Genomic DNA, 25,930 nt, shown 5'->3' on the forward strand with positions numbered 1-25,930 from the left:
GCCCCCATGCATTTACGCTGAGTCTTCACAACCAATATGACATTGTCACCTAGACACAACTTTTAAAAATTAAAGGAAACAGTAGTTTTGTAAACAATTTTATTCTACCGGAAGTTCTTTCAGTATCTGAAAGCACCAGGGTCATCATTATATCCAGCAATACTTGTACCATACATGTACATTGACAGAGAATTTAGCAACGTCTTAAAAGTCTACATACACTTGGATCAAACAACTCCACTTCTAGGAATTTGTACTAACAAAATAATCACAGTGAGTAAAGAAACAAGATATTTATTGCAGCATTATCTATAATAGTGGAAAACCAGAAATAACCTAAGTGTCCAACAATAGGGGAGTGGTTAAATCAAATAGGGCATCTACAACATACTATCACGCAACATCAAAACTACTGTAGAGGAAATATCAAATTACACAGAAACATGTCAATACATTTACACTACATTAAGTGAAAATGCAGATTACAAAATAACTTTTTGTGAAAAAAATTCCTGCAGATAGAAAAAAGAATAGTACACACAAAAATATTAATAGCAGCAGTGATCTCTGGGTGGTGGAATTATGGAGAATTTTTACTTTCTTTACTGTCTCTTTCTAAATTTTCTACAAATAACATCGTTGGATTTTAAATTACAAATAATTTAAAAACAAGTTATTTTTAATTATCCTACAGCTATAGGAATGTGAATGGAGCTGTGGTTGAAAAATTTCAAGCACGTTTCAACAGAAACCACTTGATATAGGTCCGAGGACTCCAAAATTCTACTCATTCACTTCTCACAATTAACACTTGCTGAATTACACATTAAAAATTTTTTTGTGGGGCCGGCCCAGTGGTGTACTGGTTAAGTTCACATGCTTTGATTTGGCAGCCTGCGGTTCGAGGGTTCGGATCTCGGGCGAGGACCTACTCACCGCTCATCAAGCCATGCTGTGGCGGTGTCCCACATACAAAATGGAGGAGGATGGGCACAGGTGTTAGCTCAGTGACAATCTTCCTCACAAAAAAAAGAAAATTTTTTTTCTCCAGCTTACTTCTAACAAGTGGTCCTGGTCACATTCTCTTCAGTAAGTTCTCGGTTACATCCCCACCTTCTGAGACCTGCTCTCCCTCAGACACTCCTTTCCCTGAACATCAGAGTAGCACAAACTTGTGATTTTCGGCCTTCATGAAAGAAAAGCTTTCAGACACACTGAAATGCTGGGAGCTACAGGAAATAAGATCACCCCACTCTTGGTAAACTCTCCTCTTGAGTCAATTAAATGGCTCCATAGAATGCTAATGTGCATTACGTGTTTGACGTCATACTGAAATCTGTATTTAAGTTACAAAGCAGGCAGGCGGCCTCTAAAAGCTGAAAGGCAGGAAACAGATTTTCCCCTCAAAGTCCCCCGGAAGGAACGCAGCCCTGCTGACATCTTGATTTTAGACTTCTGATCTCCGGAACCATAAGAGAATAAATTTGTGTTGTTTTAAGCCACTAAAAAGTTACAAAGCAGGTATCTGGAACACCGGCTTGTAAGAATTAGCAAAACCTGACACACAGCATCGGTCCTGGATCCACTCAATGCCGAGTTAGAGAGCGAGCAACCACACACCCCAGCGTGCCGTCAGCCCTGGCTCACACCTGTTTTTGTGTAATTATCAGCAGGGCCCTTCCACGCTCAGGAGCATCCCAGAGTGGCGATCAGTTACATAATCACCTTGACCACAGGCCTCCTCATCTGGAATGTACATTTGCCTAGGAAGGTCAGAGGCTGGTAGAAATTTCATTCTGCTCCAAGAACAACTTTATCCTTAGCATCCAGGGAAGACCGTGATCTTCCTCAACAGAAAAAGGTAAAAAAACACCCTCAAACAGCCATGAATCGCTGACTTGTCGATGGCTCCTATCAAAGGATATTATCTAGTCTTGATTAAAAAAATCATCGTTTTGGGCCAGCCCGTGGCTTGGTGGTTGGGTGCGCGCACTCCGCTGCTGGCGGCCCGGGTTCGGATCCCGGACACGCGCCCACACGCCGCTTCTCCGGCCATGCTGGGGCCGTGTCCCACATACAGCGGCTGGAAGGATGTGCAACTATGACATACAACTATCTACTGGGGCTTTGGGGAAAAAAGGAGGAGGATTGGCAATAAATGTTAGTTCAGAGCTGGTCTTCCTCAGCAAAAAGAGGAGGATTAGCATGGATGTTAGCTCAGGGCTGATCTTCCTCACCAAAAAAAAAAAAAAAAAATCGTTTTGACATGGATGTAAATTTTAATAAAAAATTTAATATAATTTACTTTTACTATTTTAAAATACTTACTGTGTTCCTTTGTTGGTTTGCAAACTGGCCCCCACACACAGAGGGCAAGGAGAGATGGAAGAAAGAGGCAGGCCCCCAGATTGTAGGTGGCAGGTTTAACCAGCAAGGCAACCTACACCCGAGGCTTGTCTCAGGCACCAAGAGACAAGATCTCTGCACTGCCCGCCAGAATCTTCAAGTTTATATAGAGGCCCTAACGGCGCTCAGTCATGCAGACCGTCCACGTGGTCTCAACACCACCCACTCTCTCAAGGCTGCGTCCTTGAAACAAGGCTGTGGGAATGGTGGGTAGAGCATCCGTTCCCAGGGAAGGGGAGGGTTGAAGGGCCTCCAATTGCCTGGTTCAGTTCTCAGGTCAACTGACAGTCACGTCCTCTCGATGACCTCCTCCGACATCCATCAGAAAATGCAGCCTACCTCTGAATTGTGGTCACCCATCTGTACACATCTCAAAACACTAAACTGACTTCTGATACACAAACGCAGCCCAAATTGAACATCACACACAATGTGTAAAATATTAATTTTATTAGGAAAGCATTTAATAGTTGTATTAGATCATATAATCAATCACTTAATTTTAAAATGATGTAACCTGAGGATATCAATTAAAATATGGATTTTTTTCATTCCTTCAACAAATATCTGAGCACCAAAGTGCCAGGCACTGGCGAGACAGGCTAAGCAGGAGGCCCCCTGCTCTTACAGAGCTCACAGCCCAGCAGGAGGACACGAGTCAAGAGGTTTATGTTTCCTGTTCACACACAACAGAGGAAGAGGACGGAGCTGTACAAGAGCACACAGCAGGTGTCTGACCCACCAGGGAGGTCACAGAGGCAAAAAGGCAAGTGTCTAAGAAGAAGGGAGAGGGGAACAGCTCAGGCAGAGGGAACCGGCAGACTCTACGGTGGGAAGGACTTCGTGGGTTCTGGAAAGGCTGGACCACCTTGTGTGAAAGCAGAGTCAAGGAGATGAGACTGAAGAGTGATGCTCAAGATCACAGAGGGCATCTGGGGTGTGGTGCTGCACTGAGAACCAGTGAAGATTTAAGGAAGGGAGGAGCAGGACCAGATGGGCACTTTGGAATGGCCATCCTAAGTCCCGAGGGATGGAGAGACTAGACGAGGTGAGACTGGATGCAGGCAGATCACTCCTAACTGCGGAAGCAAAAGACAGAAGCACCCAGGGAACTCCCGAGATCATTAGGAGGCTAAATCAACAGACCCCGATGACGGAACCTGCGGTGCTCGTGAGACGTGAGCGCAGGCGCCCGGCAGACCTGTCAGAGACGCGGGTCTGGAGCCCAGGGTACTGTGTCAGGAACTGTCGAAGCAGAACCATCCACTTTTAGACACCAAGTGAAGCCTAAGACGGGCTGAAGTGGCCCAGCGAGAACCAGTCAAGCCGTGAGAAACAGACACTTCAGAATGAGAAGTGCCAGGGCTGCGGGAGGGGACGGGGAGTTAGTGTGTAGCGGGACAGAGTGTCAGTCTGAGAAGACGAAAAGCTCTGGAGATGGAAGGTGGTGACGGCTGCACAACAATGTGAATGTACTTGATGCCACAGAACTGCACACTTAAAAATGGTTAAAACGGTAAATTTTATGTATATTTTACCCCAATTTTAAAAAAAGAATGAAGAGAGAATTTTGTGTTCTTTGTATCTTCTAGAATAAGAATGTGTTCATGGGGGCCAGCCTGGTGGCGCAAACGGTTAAGTGCGCATGCTCCGCTGTGGCGGCCCAGGGTTTGCTGGTTCGGACCCTGGGTGCACACCCACGCACCGCTTGGCAAGCCATGCTGTGGCGGCGTCCCATATAAAGTAGAGGAAGATGGGCATGGATATTAGCCCAGGGCCAGTCTTCCTCAGCAAAAAAAGAGGATTGGCAGATGTTAGCTTAGGGCCGATCTTCCTCACACACACACACACACAAAAAGAATGTGTTCATGTATTACTAAAGAAAAATCAGGACAAATGGTGAAGCGGGTTGGGCAGGATCAGCAGAGGAAGATGGGCCCACAGAGGGAAATGAACAAGAATGGCCAAGGAGGCTGGAGGAAAGCCTGGAGCGTGAGAGCATGGAAGCAAGGGCAGCATTTCCAGGAGGAAGCGTCCCACTGACTGGAGCGCCGTGGAGAATTAAATCAGATAAAGTCGGGAAAGAACCCACTGGTTTCAGCAACACGGAGGTCAAGCGTGGAGAGGCTGCGGGCTGAGGAGAGAACGGGTAGGAAACAGGGCTGCAGGTGCAGACCCCAACAAGTCTGTCATGGGAAGGGGTAGGACGGTGGCTGGAGGCAAAAGCACTAGAAGTTTTTAAAAAATAAGTGTGCTAAAATGTCATTGTGCATAATCAGCAAAGCAATCATTTCAGTGGAAATACAACTTTATATCGATAATCTCAATAATACCTGGAATTTACAGATTATAGAACTTTTCATACCACTTATGGGTTAGAAAGGATAACTAAGTGATTCTCTTCATTTTATGGTGGTAAAACTGAGCCACATAAAAATTTCTCTAACGAAATTTACAAGGAATTGAGGTTCATCAAATAAAAATCTTCACTGATTTAAGGTAGAAAAGTGTGCACTGTGTTAAGAAAACAATTTTACTGTAATAGCCACATGTTGAACAAGTCTAAAATTTTAAGGCTACTAATGTCTTAATTTTGGGTCCACGTCCAACGGAAGGAGCTTCCTACTCCAGCTACATCCTGAAGACACCGAAGTCGGTCTTCTGGATTGGCGCATTGAGGGCTGCGCTGATACTGAGCCCCAGGACCAGCCTGGTGTCCACTGGATCAATGATCCCGTCATCCCACAGCCTGATGAAAGAACAAACACCAGTTATTAGGAATCCTCCACCACGCTGCCATGTCCCCACTCGTGCCCAGAAATGCCCAGGAGGTTTTCCTTCAGGTAACACAGGGATCTACTGACTGGCTTCTGTGGACTATGACCCCACAGCTGGAACCACGTCCAAGAGAGGGGGACAGGAGGAAGAAGAACAACGAGGCTTTCATCCCAGGCCCCACGGAACGTCACATCCAGCTTACGGCTTTGGGAACAGCTTAGCACAAGACACCTCAAATAATCCCTGATTTTAAAACATTTTTACTTATTTCAGGAAAAACATTCCTGTCCCTCTTCTGCCCACATGCACGTACAAATCGAGTTGATGTACTGCTATTATCAATATGGAGAGCCACATAAATCCAGGTGACAGTCTCCAACCAAAGTCTCTACTGGAAAAGGAGCATTCCCTACAACTCCCACACTCTTAAGAAATATGAACATTACTGAATAGACTCCAGCACGTTTTATTAATAAAGTACCTTCAGATGTAGTTCTTTATTTTTTGCTACAATAGGAAAAACAAGTCAAAGCCTTAAACTACTTTCAGAAGAAACTTTTAAGTAGAAATTTTAGTTTGCTCTTCATCGACAACCTCTAACCTATAAAGAAAAATGAATGAGGAATATTGCTTTTTAAAGGTCATTAGTAGGGGGCAGTTTTGCTTTCTTTAAACAAACTGGCTTCAGTATCCGGACACGGCATCAATTATTAAACCATATCACATTGACAGACCATGAATCAAATCTTTGCTCATAAAACATTCATAACAGGGACCCTGCAGTATCAACAGCTAATAAAAAAGGTTATTCTTATAATTTGTAACCAGGTCAGTTGATTACACTCCTCACTGAAGCCCATAGACAGTCACACAGCAGCCCGATGAGGCCAGGGCTGCTGCCTGGTGGTCACTGAAAGGGCTGCCCCGGGTAAAAAGTCTGATTATCACAACATCTGACAGAAGAAACCTGGCGTGCTACATACGTAACATGCGAGGATGAAGAAAAACAGAGGAGCTTACTGTGGCCAGATGAGGACAGAGCCTTCTGAAAGACACAGATCTAGCCACGTTAAAGCCTAAACAGACTACGACATTTATTGTTAAGCTAAGATTTACTAACCTAAGGAAGGTGCCATAAACTGGCTTGAAAATCCTTTCATCTTGGAAAGAAAGTTTCTGTCGCCATGCCACCAAGAGTTTCCAGAGGATTAAGCAACTACAAGTCAGCAGCAAACCTGACTGTCTTTCAACATTTATTTCCAAAGATAAGTCCCTCTGGGCCATGTGCTCTCCTGCCTCGAACAGAATCCACTAAAATTATAATAATAATGTAAGTAGGAAAATAATACAGGATTCAGTCTTTCTCAAGAGATGACTTAGCCAGGGCTGAAAAACAAATTAATGGCTCACACAAAATACACTATTTTTCAAAGTTTAATATTTCAACTGTCCTTGTGAATTTCAGTCAAAATCTTATGTAAAAACGAAAACAAACTGTAGGTGAGCTTACAATATTTATTCTCTTAAACCTTTTATAGGTTTTCTATTTCCTCTTGGCTTCTCCTGGCTCCAATGTAAGTCTGCTTAAGTGATGGTAAAAAGAACATATTTATTTCTCAAATCAAAGACTATAAAATATTTTGTTCTTAATTAAATGAATCAATGACCCACCACATAAAATATACCTGTAAATTTGTGTACCTGGCAAAAATACATGTTAACACGTAAGAGAAACTAGCTTTTTAAAAACCCCAAATGGTGTTATTGGAATTCTGACTAAACACACTCTGGAAGGTGCCTGCCCCGTCTCTGCGGCCTGGCCCCCGGCGAGCGCCTGCCGTAGAGCATGCTCAGACGAGTGCACTGGGTTCCACTCGTGATTTCCTCCCCTCCCCGGGGTGCCTTCACCAGTAAGTGGCATAACTCACAGCACAACCTAATTTTAAAAGACACAAGTCGTTATTTTCTTTTTCCATCTGCCGAAGGGATGAAAGGCAGGCAGAAAGCTTAGTCTTCAGAACGCAGAGCATTAAAGTGGTTGAAGACAGAGGTCTGAATGCTCAGCCAGCAAGTCTCCAGCTGGGATGAGTGATAATTTATTACCTTGTTAAGTGGCGGCAGAAGCAAACAGAACCAAGGGCTCTAAGGGGCCTGAGGTCATTTCTTGGTGCTGACACGTGGACCCCAGCCTCGAGTAATCACCTTCTGAAGGCAGGAGCACACTTGTTCACAAGTGCCAATCTCATGCATAAAATGGGGTAAAAACAAAACAAAGAGAGGGATCTGACAGGAATCCACGTGTGTAAGCAAAAATTAGAAAGAACTAATTCCTGATGGTGACACAGCCAGGATGAACTCGCAGCCTCCAGCCCCAGCGTGGCCCCCTCTGGCTGAGGAACACTCTGGGCAGAATCAGACCGGTGGTGGATCCACAGCCCAGCCTGGGACCAGGGGCGTTTCTGCAGCAGGTGTTCCCATTACAGAGTCAACAGCTCAAAATTAAGTGTGCCCAAACACCATGTTTTGTTCCAACGAAGGCTGAACCATCAACTGCTCAGACCTCTGTACACAGCTGCTACCCTACCTGGCACTGGAGTAGTAAGGGTTTCCTTCCTCTTCGAATCTGGCAATGATGGGCTCTTTCAAAGCTGCTTCCTCAGCAGAGGAGAACTGAAAGAAACAGGACCCTGAGTAAGTCAGCCGCGTGGGACAACAGACCCACTCAAGGGAACCTCAGGGGAAAGGGGCCACAGAGGCCATGAATGTACGCATTACAAGCGATGCCTAACATACACGATCTCACCTGAGACACGAGTATCAAGTTAGCGCACCCGACCCCTCCCCTGCCAGAAACAACATCCTGAGGCCCTTTAATGCGAGGTCAAAACCAGGGTCTGGCGTGTGGCTGCATCCCAGCAGGATGCAACGACTGACCTGAATTATATAACATCACAAAAAGGCTCCATTACATCTAGCAGCTTCTGTTTAAGAAGATGGAGAAGAGGATTTCATTCAAAATAGCAAAAATTTTAAAGCTTAAAGGGGTAACAGCAACCACACCTGGAATAACCTCTTCAGTCTCCCACATAGCTGAGAGAGATTCTTCCCTAATTAAAAATACAATGGTTTGCCCATCAGTATTACAAGAAAGAAGTGATAATTAAATCAGATGTAAAAATCTTTACGCAAACTAATTTTGAAATCCTGAAAAGTATTTTCCACTTAAAAAATATTCCACACCAAAAAAAGGGACTTACTTCAAATAAATCCAACCTTCTTTTATGTACTTTCATAGTTTAATATCATTTATAGGTCAAGAATTTGGAGGAAGAACCACTAAAATCCTGTATTTTCCTTTCATATACAAAAATAGATGAACTCATAATCTGTATATCAAATTAATCAAAGAACAACTATTTAATAAGAGATCCCCATGCTCGGCTACAGTTTAAGACACGTCTTCAAAACCTCAGGCAGAGTTTCACATCCCCCCCCCCCTGCCCACACACTTATATTTGCCAGGACACCCGTCAGCACTCAAGTGAACCTGACACCTCATCTAAGTCTGCAGAGTCCTGCTGCTCAGAAAAGACAACCAGGGACGGGAGGCCCACAAAGGGTGGGCCGCACTCAGGAGGAGGACCCACCCTCTGGCTTTACAGCACCCCACTCCACCAAGGAGCGGTGGACCTGCCAATCCCCGAGGGCAGACGCCTCCACTGGGTGCTGGTGACGACAAGACGGCGCGCCTGAGCCACGCCAGCAACACGCATCCGTCCTTCTGGGACTCGGTGCCCACACGAAGTAGTTACGTTATAACTAATAACATTAATGCAAAATTTCAGAAGACTTTATAAGAGACACAAACAAAATGACCCATTTTAAAAGCAGCCACTTGCTAACTCGCTCTCTGCAAGTGCCCATTTTTCTCCACTTACACTGTCACAGCACAATAATGTTATTCAGTTCTCATTCGATGACTGAGCCTTCCCACTCAAGTATCCTCAACAACAATCTAACACGAAAATAGAAAAAGCACAATTCTGCTGCTTTACGTCATAAAATCAAAGAAGTCAGTCAGATTTACTGAAACCTCACTAACTGCAAGTGATGAAGAATCAGCATCTTTGTGCCTTTGGCACTCACAGGCAAAGGTTCTGAAGTGTTTTCTCGGAGATTCTGAAAAATTTATAAATTACCACAAAGAAGATACATCAAAGAAGTGGCTCTAAAAAGAGAGAGAAACTGTGTAGTCTAGATGGCTGAGACAACTTCCAGGTCAGCATCTCCTAAATAAAGCCGCCAGGCCCTGCGTGTCAGAGCCCGGAACACGGACAGGTTCTGGGCACGCTGCTCCCTGTTTCGCGGCCGTTCACGGTGAAGCCAGACCCGGATGGAGACACGGCATCTACCTGTTTCCCTTCCCGAGCTCTCTGGTCCTTTGCTATTGTTGCCAGCACGTTGGCTGCCTGCTCTCCCCCCATCACTGAGATCCGGGCATTTGGCCACAGGTAGAGGAATCTTGGGCTGGAGGAAAAGAAAGAACAAACAAATTAATTCACTGTACAATACAGGTTTTCAGAGGCCCATGTTAACCTGTAAAACTGGTGGTTCTTTATTCTAGCTGCTCATTATAATTATATGGGGAGCTTTAAAAAAATACCGATGCCTGGAACCCACCCCAGTCTACTCTCCAGCAGTGGGGCCTGAGCACGGGATGATTTTTAAGTTCCACAGGTGACTCTGACGTCTGTTTTGATAAACTGCATTTTTCCATTTCATCTAAATGTACTAGGCATAAAAGTATTCACAACATCCTCTTATCACCTGTGGTCATGGCCTGTTTTCCACGCCTGATGTTGGTTACATGTGGCTTCTTGCTTTATTCTTTAGTTTTGCCAGGGGGTTCTCAAGTCCGGGCTGTACTGACTCTCCCATCCGCATAACGCTTGCTCTCCACGACGCCCCTCTCTCTACTCGTCTTGTGCTTGACAGGCTCTTCTCTCAACTTCGTGAGCGGCTGCTTGGCTTGCTGGTTTCCAGCCTTCCTTCTTTTCCAGGATATCTAGTCAAGTCTACAAACCTTTCTCCAAGCAAGACTTTAGCTGTATCACACACGTTATGACATGTGCTATTTTCATTATCAGCTGTTTCGAAACATTTCCTGATTCCCATTGTGGATTTCTTCCAAGAAGTACCTTTAGCATCACATTTCATTTCACCCCTCCAGATAATATAAATGAAGGTATAATTGATCAAGATTTGTGAACACCCTTCTATACCTCAAATAAACCTGAAATACACTGACCATCTCTAATTACACTTGAAGTACAAGTCTTTCCGAGAGAACCAAGACAACACCCACCTATATGCTCTGCCACACATTCCGTAGTTTCCAGCCCCGTAGGATCCCCCAATGATGACAGTCATCTTAGGCACGTTCGCACAGGCCACGGCAGCTACCATCTTGGCGCCATCCTTGGCAATTCCTTCAGCTTCATAGTCTCTCCCAACCATAAATCCTAAGAGGAAGAAGAGAAGGAGCCTCTGGAGGATGGATGATGCACAGAAGTCAATGCCGCCCAGTACAGGACAGAGATCTCGCCACAAACTAACGCACCCCAGGCCTCCTACCCTAACGAAATATTTATATGTGAAATATGCCCCCAAAAATAAAAATAAAACTTCTACTTTAAAGGGTAAAATAAAATTTTCTCTAATCACTTTTTAAGTTTTCTTGAAACCGTTCATCTGGATGCACACAGAGATCTTCAGACGACATAAGGATGCAATTTACTTTCAAGAAAGTCTCTCAGAGCAGCTGGTGACGGGAGAACGTGACGTGACAAGCTAAGGAAAGGACTGTGTGTGACAAGGCAAACAGCGAGGGCTTAGGTAGTCACTGACCTGGTTTAAAACACTGACTGTTCCTTCTGAAATGCTGCTTTAAAACTTTGATGAAATAAAGATGAATGTTTCATAGAGATGCTAAGAGTCCTTGTCAGTGACTCAACAGCAAGGTAAAAAAAAATGTCATATAATTACAGGATCCTTCTTCCTCTTCAAGCTCCAGGTCTGCAGCTGCGCTGGGCCTTCCAGCCTTGGGCTCCTTCCTCTTCACTTATAAACACTGGCCAGGCTTCATCCATCTCCCTCCCCACCCACAGACTCACCTGCCCGCTTGAGTGTCACTATTCGTGCTTTGCAGATCTCCTGCATGGGGTCATCCAGTTCAATTCAACTGATTTTTACGGAGCAGCTGTACTTGCTGAGGATACAGCAGAATGGAAGAACAGCCCTTGCCCTCACCAGGCACCATCCACTTCCTCCAGCTTCCCCACTGAGCTGGGCCCTCAGAATAGCTCAGAAACTCCTTTAACGACCTGACCTTAACTCCCTGTAACATGCCACCATTGCTATCTCAACTGTCGACTCTTTAAGCTCTCACACCGGCCCACCCCACCCCTCTGCCCCTCCAGTCCCTTTAGAGGACCTTTCAAGAGGAAAGTGACGCCGTCTCACTTGGCTTTCTCCAATCCCTCTCCTTCTCACCTTAAAACACAGCACAATCATGCTCCCTTTCTTCCTTTCTTCTCATCTCCATGGAAGAAATGAGAGTCACTCAAAGACCGCCCCTGAACCCTCTTCTCTTAGGGTGTTCTCACCTATTCCCACAGCTTGAAATCCACCTCCACATTCTGATGGTGCTGCATTTCCAGCTCCAGCTAACACACCTCTTCTGTGCTCAAGATTCACTCCACTGCCAACCATACATCTCCCACTGGATGTCACACAGGTCCCTCAAACGCAATGCTGCAAAACCAAACTCAACCTTGGCTCTCCGCCCCGACCCAGCCAACAAAACAAGACATCGGAATCTTCCAAGCCCTCTGGACAGAACTCCTCTCAAAACCCCTCTAACAAACCCTTGGACTTGACGCCGGCACAAACAGAGGTGTTTCAGCACCAGCTCTATTTAAAGCCCTGCCACTGTCAGGTGCTGAGTCCCTCTTCTCTCCACGCCTGCCTGATCCCAGCAACTGTTCAGAACCTCTCCTTCCTCCGAACCTGCAACAGCCAAGGACAACTCAGAATACTGGGCAAAAAGTTGTTTTCAGCTAACCCACATATCTGAGTGCCTCCCCTATGTCAGGCACCGTGCAAAGAAATACAAATGAGAAGCAGAGAACCCCAGGAAAAAAGAACTAGAGGGTCCAGGCCCGTGGCCTAGTGGTTAAGTTCTGTGCACTCCGCCTTGGTGGCCTGGGTTCAGTTCCCGGGCACAGACCTACACCACTTGGTAGTGGCCACGCTGTGGTGGCGGCCCACATACAAAATAGAGGAAGACTGGCAACAGATGCTAGCTCAGGGCGAATCTTCCTCAGGAAAAACAAACAAACAAAAAACAAAAACAAGAACCAGAGCCATAAGGGACCTTAAAAATCACTTCATCCACCATGTTAAGACCCTCTGTGGGATAGGAAATCCAGAGAAGCAACACCGGTCACGTCATCCTTTGGGGTCAAAAATCAAATCCCCAGACTTTGGTGCAGGACGGGCACATACGTTTTAAAAAGACGTTGCTTCTGGTAGAACTAACTGCACAGTAAAAGAGGAGGAAAAGGGAGACGAAAACATGCACTTGAAATCCTGGAAGGGGAACAAAGTCTTGAGAAAGAGACGATGGGCCAGACGACACCCCTGGCGGTGACCAGCGGTACCGGTGGAAAACAGCTCCGCCACTGTCTGGGCAGCAGGGGTGCAGGCGCAGGAGGAATGGGAGGCCACTGACTCTGACACACGTAACTCAGAGATTGCTTCTCTTAGAAAATACGAATAAACTCCCTCAAATCTTTAAGACTCATGAAGAATTCTCCCTTAAAGAGACTCTACAAAGAGCACGTCCAGTAGCACTTTCTGCTGCGAGGGACGTGTCCTCTGCCTGCACCGTCCAGTGTCCGCGCCACGTGGGACAGGCTGCTCCAGCATAACCACACCCAGCTGACTGCGCACTTCCTTACCAGTGATGTTCTGGAGGAAGAGCAGAGGGATTTTCCTTTGGCAGCACAACTGGACAAAGTGAGTGCCCTATAAGCAAATAAGATAAAAATCTTTTTAAAGGGGGTAAACAAATCTGGCATCATCACGCACTCCACAACACCACACTTGGGTCAAAGACAAGCAGTCCGCTCCGCCTGGCCACTCTGACCTTACAGTGATAGTAACCATAACACTACGGCGTGGGCCACTATCAACGGACGTGGGACTGTGGTCTACACTGTCACCTGCGAGCGCTGGCACGCAGCTGTGGGACAGCCGCATCAGGGGTGATGTCAGCCACTAACATTCCCAATGGCAAGTGGAACTTAAGTAACAGACAAGAAAGAACCGCTGTCAATGAGAATTCCTGAACCTTGCTCTAAGAGAATTCTCTGGTTCTCCACTTTAAAAAAGATGGAATATAATCCAGAATCCTTCTGGGAGACCTACAGTGACATCTATGTCTTGATGATCCCCTGAAATGCTCTCAGGCACCAAGATTACAGTAAAATACATCTTTCTTACCAACACATCTCAAATAAATGGGATATTAGATGAGTGCTAGAGTCCTTCTAAACCTTGAGTTTAGGAAATTAATTATTTAATGACACAAAAATATAACTATTCCTTTCCGGTCTTCTAAAGATTATGTAAAAAAAACTCTTCTAAATCTTTCCTTTATGTTTTACTCTCTCTTTGCAGATCCCTTTAACTTTGCTGGAAATGCCAGCAAGTACAAAATTGCAGAGTGCTTGCTCGACCTCAGATACAAGAATGAGGAAATCACACAGCCCTTGGGGCTCCCTTCAACAAGGGAAATGTCAGACGGGGCCAAACACAAACTTCCCGGTTATCAGCACCAACAAACAGAACTATGTGGAGTCTGCTGGCCTCAGGCTGTCGTCTCCTCTAATGAAATTATATTGTATTATATGTCCATTAAAAGTCATTATTTCAGGGCTGGCCCAGTGGCGTAGTGGTTAAGCTCACATGCTCCGCTTCAGCAGTCTGGGGTTCGCAGGTTCGGATCCTGGGCACGGACCTACACACCACTCACCAAGCCATGCTGTGGCGGCGTCCCACATACAAAATAGAGAAAGACTGGCACAGATGTTAGCTCAGGGACAATCTTCCTCAGCAAAAAAGAGGAGGATTGGCAAGCAATGTTAGCTCAGGGCCAAACTTCCTCCCCCCGAAAAGAAAAAAAAAAAAAAGGTCATTATTTCAGGAATATTTTAGGAAACACTCACTACATATAACTATTAAAATGAAAAGAAACAAAACCTCTCTCTATATGGAAACACCAATTTTGTTTTTTAAAAAAAAGGATAGGAAAAACTAAGGAACCATTTCCAAAAAGTGAAAAGAAAACCAAGTTAAACTGATGACGGGATAGAACAGAATAATCAGAAGACGTCTCAGAATCCCCTGAAGAGCATGTCTGAATCCCTCAAGTTCGGGAAGCACTAGAGAATGAGACTCTCTCAAGACAAGTATTCCTACTATATGTCATCCATAGCAGATATAATCCAAGTGTCTTGTAAGAACTTTCCTAAAACAAATATTTGAATTTTTAACAGTCCTCCAGACAGCTCATTACGTTCATGTAAATCTCCATCAAAGCTGTTCCCAACACTAACGCACACACGCACTCATATTCACACATACACAGTGTTCTGTTTGCTAAGGCAGCTGGTTAAATATTTTAAAGCTTTTTTGCAATAAATGTTCATTCATTATTTGACCTTCAAAGTTAATTATGTTTAAATTAAAACAGAAAATCTTGAAATATTTTTAACAGTACTTGCCTTTTTTGCAGATTCAGAGAAGAGAACTCCATTATTTCCAATGATACCTACTGGGTATCCAAATATTCTAGCAAATCCTCAAAAGAAAATTCAAAAAAGATTTATGTATTTCAGAGGGCTTTTAACTCACAACAAACAGACATATTTATACATCCTTTATTTCAAATCGAAGCTTAAAATGTGGAGATTTTGTTTATTGTATAAAACAGCTCCTGTCACAATTTTTTATTTCTAAGGTAAGGAGTCTGGTTTTTGCTTTCTTGCGAGGGGTGCATTCCGTGTGAAGTTATCCCCTGGTCTGCCTGGCTGCTTCGGTCAAACAACTGGCTCAGCGTGTCCTCCGTCCACTTGTGTAACGTACACCTGGGTGCCCACTACGGACCGGACACTAGGGATAGTCTGAGACAGACGAACCACAGACGTAGAGCCCTTCAAGGTCCATGTTGAGAGCCGTTGGCCAGTTTCCGGGGACCTGCCTGCCTGAAAATGCCTGTGGTAACAACAGGCCCTTGAAATAAAGGGGATGCACCCGGCAAAGGCAAATTTTTAAAAAAACAGGAACACAGTTGAGCCTGGCGGCAACCCAGTTTAAAGTAAGAAAGCCAGTTAAGCTTAGAAGAAGAATGAACGGCTCCACTTGCATTTGCTGTTTGCATCTTTTCTTTCACCTTTCCACAGGTTTTGCTTTTATCCCACCACCACTTCCACTCTCTCTCCAGATAACCCCTCTCCACACACACACAGGAAAGGGAGAAGGAAAAGGAAAAAACCTGTCATTTTGTGAGGCAGACACCTAGGTGAACTGAGGAGGCTAATATTCTGTACACCTGAAGAACGTGATTAGAGAGACCCTCCCCAGGGTGGCTCTCCACGAGCCGACTGTAGACAGGTGTCAAACACTTGGAACCAGAGTCAACAAACTGCCTCTTAAGGCAGGTCAGGGCGAGTCCCCACACGCGTTCCTGGAGCCAGGCTCTGTCTCCACGCTCAAGGTGGACAGGCTGCGCCAAGACACATGCGGGGCCTGACACAAAGCAGGGGCTCCCAAAACTCACGGCTAAGAGAGAATCTCAGCCTACTGAGAAGCCGCAACACTGGATTTTTAAAGATTTATTTTTGCTCTTTACTCTGGCCTTGACTTATTATTTTTAAAAAATTATGTTTATTTAAAGTGATAAAATGCAACACTGATTTGATGGTCAGCTAGATTTCTCTTGGTCTTTCAGGCCTGAAATCCCAGCCAAAAGCCTATGCTGTGCACCCTAAATGGCAGAGGCAACGCAGGGGAGGTGAACTTCCCAGAAGGCCTGCCACGCCCTCTGACAGCTGCCCCACAGAGAGCTGGGGCTCTGGCCCGTCTCTCAGCAGGGTCCTACCCCAGAAGGGGAAGGCGTGCTGCCCTGTTCACCGCTTAGACTTGCAGCCCATACTTAGCCCTGTGCACCTCCAGGCACAGGGCCTGCTGAGGGGGACGAGGGACCCAGGAAAGGAGTGCCTCCACCAACTTCCTCCCAGCCCACGGGGAGCAAACAGTCCAAGGAACCACTGGGGCCTACACCTGGCAGGGGTGGGGGTGGGAGGGACCTGAGGGCTGCCAGAGACACCTGAGCCTCAGGAAAATCTGCTCGTCTCCCTCCTCACTCCCTCTCCTACGGCCCCCACCCTCTCACGCCCTTCTCTGACCCTCTCATGCTGCCCTCTGACCCTCTCATACCTCCCTGACCCTCTCATACCCCCCTGACCCTCTCATGCCCCCCTCTGACCCTCTCATGCCCCCCTGACCCTCTCATGCCCCCCTGACCCTCTCATGCCCCCTCTACTCTCTCATGTCCCTCTACCCTCTCATGCCCCCTCTACTCTCTCATGCCCCCTCTACCCTCTCATGCCCCCTGACCCTCTCATGCCCCCTGACCCTCTCATGTCCCCCTGACCCTCATGCCCTCCTCACTCTCATGCCCCCACCCTCTCACGCCCCATCTGATCCTCATGCTCCCCTCACCCTCTCATGCCCCCTCACCCTCTCATGCCCCCTCTGACCCTCTCATGCCCCCTCACCCTCTCATGCCCCCTCTGACCCTCTCATGCCCCCTCTGACCCTCTCATGCCCCCTCACCCTCTCATACCCCCTCACCCTCTCATGCCCCCTCTACCCTCTCATGCCCCCTGACCCTCTCATGCCGCCCTCTGACCCTCTCATGCCCCCTCACCCTCTCATGCCCCCTCACCCTCTCATGCCCGTCTGACCCTCTCATGCCCCCTCACCCTCTCATGCCCCCTCACCCTCTCATGCCCCCTCACCCTCTCATGCCCCCTCTGACCCTCTCATGCCCCCTCACCCTCTCATGCCCCCTCTGACCCTCTCACGCCCCTCTGACCCTCTCACACCCCCTCTGACCCTCTCACGCCCCTCTCACGCCCCTCTGACCCTCTCACGCCCCCTCTGACCCTCTCACGCCCCTCTGACCCTCTCACGTCCCCTCTGACCCTCTCATGCCCCCTCTGACCCTCTCATGCCCCCTCTGACTCTCTCATGCCTCCTCTGACCCTCTCATGTCCCCCCCTCACCCTCTCATGCTCCTCTTCTCTTCCTCACTTCCCTCCCCTCACTCCCTAACCTTATTTGAGTCCCAACACAGTCCAGAAGAGATGGAGGAAACTGGATATATCCCTGGTATTCTAGAGAGCAAAGGTCTTTTGGCAAGTACAGGGCAAATACATAAAAACAGATGACAATGACAGCCCAGCCATCTTTGAGAAAGAAGCAGAAACAGCTTTAATTTGTTCTCAACTGCTGCACAATGAGGGTTACATCCTAAACTATTTGGTGACAAATCCTGTCTATATATCAAACAAAAAGCTCTTAATCACTTAAACACCTGAATACAAAAACATAAATTCCACTCCCTGTGTGAAGCCTCCTCTTGCTCATGAATCAGACCAGGAGACCTGCTATGACTTACCCTTAAGCCTCAACGTACACCCGCAATTTGGATTTTTGCAGCCAGTTGTTTCTTCTACTCTGATATGTTGTCTTCAGATTAACTGCTACATTTTTGAGCTTTTATAAGGCCAAATAAAATGCCCAAATTTGTTTTGCCATTTGTCCAAGATAGATTAACATGGCTCTAGCAACTACGTTTCAAATACTTTTCTTCAAAGACCTACAAATTTAACACTTCAGATGAATGAATTAACTTTATAAACACTCTTATTTTGTTTTTTCAGACTTGGTATTCTGTCCTGTACCATGGTCCCCCCTTACCCATAGGAATACGTTCCAAGATCCCAGTGGATGCCTGAAACCGTGGATAGTACCAAACCCTATATGTACAGTCATGCCTCACTTAATGACAGGGACTCGTACTGAGAAATACGTCGTTAGGCAATTTCATCATTGTGCGAACCTCACAGAGTGTACTTACACAGACCTAGATGGTACAGCCTCTACACACCTAGGATAGATGGGACTAATCTTACAGGACCACTGTTGTAGATGCGGTCCGTCCTTGACTGAAACGTTATGTGGCACACAACTGTACTATGTTTTTTCCTATGCATACATAGTTGAGGCGTGACAGCAAAACTAGCACAAATTTCTTTTCCCTTCTTCACAATTTCACGGGTTGAAGATTCGTTCCTACCACAGATTTTAGCAACCTCAGCATACGATTTTTTTTCTTTCCCTTATTAAGTCGAGAACTTGCACCTTTTCACTTAGAGGAAGCACTTTACAACTTCTCTGTGGCGCACCCGAATTGTCAGCATCACTGCTCTTGCGCTTTGGAGCCGTTAGTAAGTAAAATGAGGGTGACCTGAACTCAAGCACTGATACCACGACGGTCGACCTGATGACCCAGTGTGACTAACGAGTGGGGAGCGACAGTGTGGATCCGCTGGACAAAGGGATGAGTCAGCCAGGCAGGACAGAGTGGGACTTCGAGAGACTGCATCACACTACTCAGACTGGTGCACAACTTAAAACTTCAGAATTATTTATTTCTGAAGTTTTCCATTTAATATTTTCAGATCATGGCTGACTGCGGGATCTGAAACCACAGAAAGCAAAACCTCGGGCAACGAGGGGACTGCTGTATTCTCAATCTAGTATTGCATGAGTCAATGTAAGACCCACACAGAGGCTGTGAGAAGCTTTAACTCAGTCTACATCCTTATGAGAAGCTCCATATCATAAAACTTCCTAGTTGAATTGGAGACTAAAGAACAAAGGAGATAGTGCTGAAATTTAAGAACCTGTTTATACAGCTAACGCCTCCAAGTCACAGATAAGGGCCTACACCACAGCATCTGGCAGCTTCCTTTTAAACTCTCTGGATCCATGAAGCCATTCGGCTACAAATGAGCTTTACAAAACAGATCCTTTTGGATAATGACTCATACATTTGTACTGTTCTAAACAACAAAGCTCCTGCCAAGTGCATCAAGGCCTTGTGACAAGAAATCACTTATTTTCAAAGCATCAGCAAAGGTTCGCATTTTCAATTCTTCATCTTGATACCTGTGACTAACGTGTCTCCATACAAGGCTTTGAACTCACTGAATCTGCTTCCATCCACGAGTCTAGCAATGACCTAAGAGGAAAAATAACAATGTTCCTGAGAAATTATATTACCAAAGAACTTTTGCATTAAAGTTATTTATAAGGAAAACAAATTCATAGTGAAGTTGTCACTTTCACAAAATTTCACCCTACACAAAAAATCTCCTCACTATAATCTCACTTTGCATTTGTGGATCATGCCCTGAAGTCCTTCTGGGCTCCATCTTACACCTGACTATGCAGCAAGAGCACTTGCTGCAGACCAGAGAGGCCAAGACTCCGTGGGCCGGCTGCCAGATTCAGAGTTTCAGGGGCTGTTCTCATGTACTAAATGTATTGGCAGGGATTCGCTCAGAAAGATCTAGAAGGCATAGAACTTAGAGTCAGAAGACTTAGGCTCTGACCTAAGGTATCACATGGGATTCGTGTGTCCTGGAGTACGATATTTAACCCCTCGGAGTCTCGGGTCTCACTCCTACTAAGACGGGACAAAGCCGTGAAGATGAGACGAACTAGCAGTGAAGGAATCTAAGAAAATAATTCTGAGATGAAGAACCAGCTCTCAGCTCTACCACTGAGAAACCAGAGTCATAGGCTGGTTACCTAAAACCCTCCGAGCCTGTTTCCTCATCTGTTTAAAAAAAAAAAAAAAAAAGATGGGGCCAGCCCCGTGGCTTAGTGGTTAGGTGTGCGTGCTCTGCTACTGGTGGCCTGGGTTCAGATCCCGGGCGCACACCGACGCACCGCTTGTCCGGCCATGCTGAGGCCGCGTCCCACATATAGCAACTAGAAGGATGTGCCACTATGACATACAACTATCTACTGGGGCTTTGGGGAAAAAAGGGGAAAAAAAAAAAATATATATATATATATATATATAAAAAAAGATAATACCTAGAAAGTGCTAACTAAAGCAGATTGCCTGGCTCTAATAGTAAAAGGTAGCTATTATTATGAAGCCTTCAATCAAGGCTCATTGACTCTGAATCTGACAGACTTGCGGGATCATCCCACATAGACGTAATTCATCTAAAAGGAGCAGAAATTACTGAATAGTTTCTCCTTGGGGCTCATCATTACTTAGGACTATTTCAAAGAGTTCCAAACATGAAGCATACTCCAAATTTCTTCAGAAACTATTCTAGATGATACACATCATTTTTCTATCTAGCTCGAACTTCCTTTTCCTGTTCACCACATCAATCACAGCCTTCTTTTGTAAGATGCAAAGGCTGAAAAATGAGTGAGTGCTTCCCAGTATCTTTCTTTCCAAAAAGTAAAAGCTTACTTTGAATTACTTTTTAGTTATTTTCCTAAAAGGGGAATGGGAATATACTAGTTATCTGTTCTAAGTGCTACGTACCTCCAAAATCATACCTTTAAAAAAATAGTAGGCACATAACAACTACCATCCTTCCACACAAACATAAAGCTACTCACAGGGCACACGACTCAGGGCCACTCAGTGTGAAACTACTTCTATTTGTTCACGATGACACCACCTAGCCACGTAAAATATGTTAACTCATCCTCACAAAGACTCAGACTTTAGGAAGCAGACAGATCATACGGTATTACTCCTATTTCTAGAAGGGGAACTCGATGTTCAGAGAGGTTCAATGCCAATACCGCTGACTAGGGAAACAAGGACTAGAACCTGGGTTTTCCGATTCTATTCCAGGGCTATGCCATAGCTCCACATACCAGTAAGACCTCCAGACAAGGCTTATCTGCTATTACAGAAAAATTAACACATTATCATCACAATGAGGAACATGAATCAGCAGAAGGCAGAAGCCCAGGATATTATTTAAGAAGGCAAGGGTCTATCTTTATAAAAAGACCTCCCCTAAAATGAAATGGAACTACCGTGAAGGCCTGGATTTGTATCTGTTTTGCTCATTTCTGCACCCCTGGTGCCTGAAACAACACTTTCATAGAACAAGTACTCAATAAATACTGTTGAATAAATGAAAAAAGTGGTGATGCTTAAAAGGATGAATTCTTAGCCTCTAGAAAACTTGGCTATTGGGAGCAACTCGTTTTTCAATCACATCAAATTGTAAGTACCATTCTTCCCTGTGCTTATAACTAACTGAAAAGTCAAACTAAAAATCTAATTCTAAAACACAGAGTTGACTAAGTCATCACAAAAATCCAGGATTTAAGATCCTCTAACAATAGTAGGCTATTGCCTAAATAAATAACTGTACACATGCATAAGCAGAATATTACATTCATTAATTCATTCAAAAAAATATTTACTGAGTGCCTACCATGTTGCCAGGTACTATTATAGGAATTAAGCCCCAGCCATGGAAAATGTTCCATGAAGAACTTTTAAATATTGGGGAAATGTTATAATTTAAACTGGAAAAAGTAGAAATTTAAAAATATATATGTATATATATGTATGTATGTACCAGCTCAACTAGATAAAAATACACATTAAGCCAAAACACTAGCTGCTTTCTCTGGATGATGGAATTACAAGCAATTTTATGTTTTTCTGTATTTTCTACATTTTTCACAATTTGTACCTAAAACTTTTACAGTCAAGGGGAAAAGTAACTTAAAATATTAAGGCACAGAATCTGGTATTAAGATTATTTCCTAATTTAAAAATTATTCTGCCAGATATGGGCACTGAACAAAATAAAAGACCACGTGCTCTACGCAAACACTAAAAACCGTCACTCCAGACCTCAGGAGACTAGTCGACAACCTGTAACCATAGCAACATCCTCTACTGTAATCAGGTCTCATCTTTGCTAATGTCATATTGATCTAAAAGGGTCTGTTTTTTCTTCCCACGACTTACTGACATTTCATCCACTGCCTGAGATAAGAACACTGGGAAGAAGCAGCTGCAACTATGAAGTCGCCCCCATGACTCCCAACGCCCACAGGGACACGGAGTCCTATTTCTGAACACACCGAGCTCTGTCACAGTGCAATGAGAACCTTCCAACCACAAGAGGTCCCCACTTCAGTATTTACTGCGCACCCACGACGCCTGCACTATGGAGAGGCTCTCTCCGGGGTATCACTCCTGACCGAGGTCCACGAGGGCCCCAGGCACAAACACACCCACACAGACTTCTGCTTTGAACATGAAAACACATATGAAGAGACCTCGGCAAGTTCATAGCTAGCGGCCCCACTGTACGTACCTCTCGGACATCAAAGTTCCTCTTCAGGTTAGCACCCACTATGCCGTACAATTCATCAGCAGGAAACAAGGGGTCTTCAGAAGGTTCAATGGTAACCTGCAGAAACATAAAAAATCATATTAATCAGTTTAAAGACACTATTTCAAGGTGACACAAGCCAAAATGCTTCTCAGAAACATAAAAGCTAAAAGAACATATCCCACTCACATCCAATTTCTTCTGATGATTTAGATTTCTCACAATCTTCCTGGTTAAGTGAAGGGCATGGTTATCATCCAGAGCATAGTAATCTGTGACTCCAGACTTTCTGCAGAGTAAAGCGCATTGAAACAATCAGAGCAGGAAAGGGAAGATCATGAACCATCCTAGCCCCCGATACTGTCTCTCCTCCAACACCTGGGCTCTCAGTGGTTCTGTCACCCTCCCCGCCAGGACCGAAGTTCCTAAGTAGGAGCTGAGACCAGGCTCACCCCCTGTGCAGCCCTCCGACGCCTCTGCAAATGGTGGTCCCTTCAGTCTCTTTAATTTAGTACAACATTTACAACTGATCACACCTTTTACACGCTTCACAGGTAACACCAGCTACAAGTGCTGACTGATAGCCACACTGTAGAAATTCGTAAGCAAAGAGAAGCAGAGGAACTGCTTCCAAATCAGTAAATATTTAAAGTGCTTTCTTTTAAAAACTGCCTAGTATTTACCAAAACACAGGAAAGGGAAACATCTGATGAGACTATCTTACACAAGTCTTTGTACCAAATTAACTACTAAGAACGACTAATCAGAGAGACAGAAAGACGTATTTAAAGACAGAGAGAAACCAAAGCAATTTGTGTCCAGTAAATTTTATGACACTGTTCAAAAAAAGGCCATCACCACCTAATCATTTTCCTATGATTCTAAACAGGCTATTATTAATAATAACAGCTAGTAATAGAGTGCTAGTATGCACCAGACACTCGCTATGAGGCAGGAACTATTCTCATCTTCATTTTACACACGAGGAAATGAGGCTCAAGGAAGTTAAGTGGTTTGTCTAGTCACAGGGGTATTAAAAGTGAGGCAACTGGAAGACAAATTCCAGAACCTACACCCCTAACTTGACACATTGCCTACAGCTTTGCACCAGATAACTTTTTTAAACAGTCAAAATTTTTTTTAAATTAATGCTCCTCAAACACTATGTCCTTCCCTGTTCAGGAACCTACAGAGGGTGGCGGCCCACTCTGTCCTGAGGCCACCCGTCTGCCTGCGTCCTCCGTCTCCAGGTTGAAAGCTCCACTCTACAATGCCGGAACGGTCAGTGGACACCAGGTAAGACCGGAGCGCGCCTCTCCGCTCACACGGCTGTGCTGTGCACGCTTGGGCAGAAACCCACGCTCTCCCTCTGCGCTCCACTCTGCCCGCCGCAGCTCCTCCACCCAGTCCCCGAACCATTCCTCCTCTCGCCTCTGGCTGTAACACTGGAAGATGCTACTGTAGTTATTTTGGAATTGTTTTTGAGTTCACTCATTTATTTCTCTTATCTGACTAATTAAATCACAAATCCTTGGGGGCAGAGGCTAGGCCTGAAATTCTTCTGCATTACCCATACACAGTGCACTCAATCTCTCCACAGTAAGTGCTTGATGAGAAAGGCACAAACGAAAACTTGAAGCAGAGGAAGGACCCTGACCTGGCTCTTCAAGGCAGAGCAGTGCTCTGTGATGGGGAGGCGGGAAGGACATGCACTGCTCACAGCACCTGCCTCCTTGCGTGTGCGGTCAGGCAGAGGGAGGCCATCTGCCAGGCCACAGGCTCGATGATTACCTGTCGTTCACGTCCTGGGCCCTCTTCCTTACCTACATCCACCCAGGTGAGCTCATCTAGTCCCACTTCTGTGCCAAGGACCCCACACACAGATCTTCAGCACTGACCTGGGCTCCAGACTCATGTGTTAACTGTCTACTCAGCATCTCTACCTGGATGTCTCAGCATCTCTAACTCATCAGGCCCAACAGGAACACCTGAGCCCTTGCCCCATCCCCAAATCCACTCATCCTCCCGCCTTCCCAGTCTCAGGAAATGAAACCATTTCAGGTCATCATCTTTGTCACCTCGCCTTCCTGTGCCCCATATAAGACATCCACCAAGTCCCTCAATTCCACCTCTAAACTGGAGCTCACATCCAGTCATTCGCCTCGACCCTCACAGCCACCACAGCCATCCACACAGCAGCATCTCTCACCTGTGCTGTGGACACACCACCCAGCTACCCCACGCAGACTCCTGCCAACACCCCAAGCAGTCTCCCTTTAGCAGCCGAGGGCTTTTTTTAAATGAAATATTTGATAATAGCACATCTGTGCTTAAAGCTCTTCATGGTTCCCTAATTGCTCTTAAAAAAAAAAGTCTAAAACCTTTAATCACCAATTATGATGATAAACAACAATAATAATGGTAGTTAACATTTATAGGTATTTTTTAAAGCAGATATTGTTTCAAGCAATTTACATATATCATCTCATTTAATCCTCATTAAATTCTAGGAGGTAGATGGTCTTCTTACCCCTGAACTCTAACCTACAATGTCTAGACCAGTGATGTGAAGGAGCCAGCTTGCGCCTGACTCACAAGAGCCAACCGTGCATCTCTTCCAGACTCCACACTCAGTGGCGTCGTGTTGGTAGCTTGAAATCAACCACAGTGAGACAGTTTATACACAGAAAGTGGCAGATGCCACGGAGCAGGGCTCTTCCCTCCCCCCAGGGAACCCGCTGTTAAACACTTAGCTGCTACGGAGAGTTGAGCTAGCTACTCCATGGTATTGCTACCTGAGCATCCATTCTGTCTGGCCAAGTGGCCTGCAGGGACCTTAAACTGACACCAGCCTCTCGTGCAAGTGTGTGCCCTAGACAGCAGCTGCAGAGTCACAGCAAAAGTGAGTCCTGACGTGACTTCTCAACAGACCACAGTCTCCCCTGCCTCCCAGCACCTGTATGCCTTACGCACCCCTCAGATAAGGCCCCCATGGGACTTACCAAAACCCCGCTCTTTTCGTTTGAATTGCCCACTATGGCCATGGCCCGAGAACCCCAAAGCGCTCTACCCACGGCCCGTACACAGGCACGTGCCCCAGGACCTGCTTCTCGGCCTGCACTCGGGCTTGACCTCCCCACGTGACCCTC

At 45.6% G+C, this 25,930-nt stretch overlaps 1 protein-coding gene across 6 annotated transcripts in view; it reads right to left on the minus strand.

The window, feature by feature from the left end:
* Positions 1–2,839: 2,839 nt before the first annotated feature.
* The window catches only part of MCCC2 (methylcrotonyl-CoA carboxylase subunit 2), a 61,276-nt gene continuing 38,185 nt past the window's right edge, over positions 2,840–25,930 (minus strand). For 2 of the 6 annotated variants that reach the window (XM_014779698.2, XM_087430214.1), the window contains exons 9-17: positions 22,971–23,070; positions 22,764–22,859; positions 19,549–19,621; positions 15,033–15,109; positions 13,206–13,272; positions 10,550–10,706; positions 9,597–9,711; positions 7,769–7,854; positions 2,840–5,155 (exon numbers count right to left, since the gene is read on the minus strand). In XM_014779698.2, the coding sequence (XP_014635184.2) occupies positions 5,038–5,155; positions 7,769–7,854; positions 9,597–9,711; positions 10,550–10,706; positions 13,206–13,272; positions 15,033–15,109; positions 19,549–19,621; positions 22,764–22,859; positions 22,971–23,070 (889 nt within the window). In that variant the 3' untranslated portion in view covers positions 2,840–5,037. Of the gene's footprint in view, positions 5,156–7,768; positions 7,855–9,596; positions 9,712–10,011; positions 10,290–10,549; positions 10,707–10,908; positions 13,273–15,032; positions 15,110–19,548; positions 19,622–22,763; positions 22,860–22,970; positions 23,071–25,930 lie in introns of those variants that run through there. The other 4 variants (XR_015552049.1, XR_015552051.1, XR_015552052.1 and 1 more) reach the window with 4 other exon arrangements.

Source organism: Ceratotherium simum, chromosome 4 (assembly GCF_057802395.1).
Source record: "Ceratotherium simum simum isolate JZ-2026a chromosome 4, ASM5780239v1, whole genome shotgun sequence".
Classification (NCBI taxonomy): Eukaryota; Metazoa; Chordata; class Mammalia; order Perissodactyla; family Rhinocerotidae; genus Ceratotherium; species Ceratotherium simum.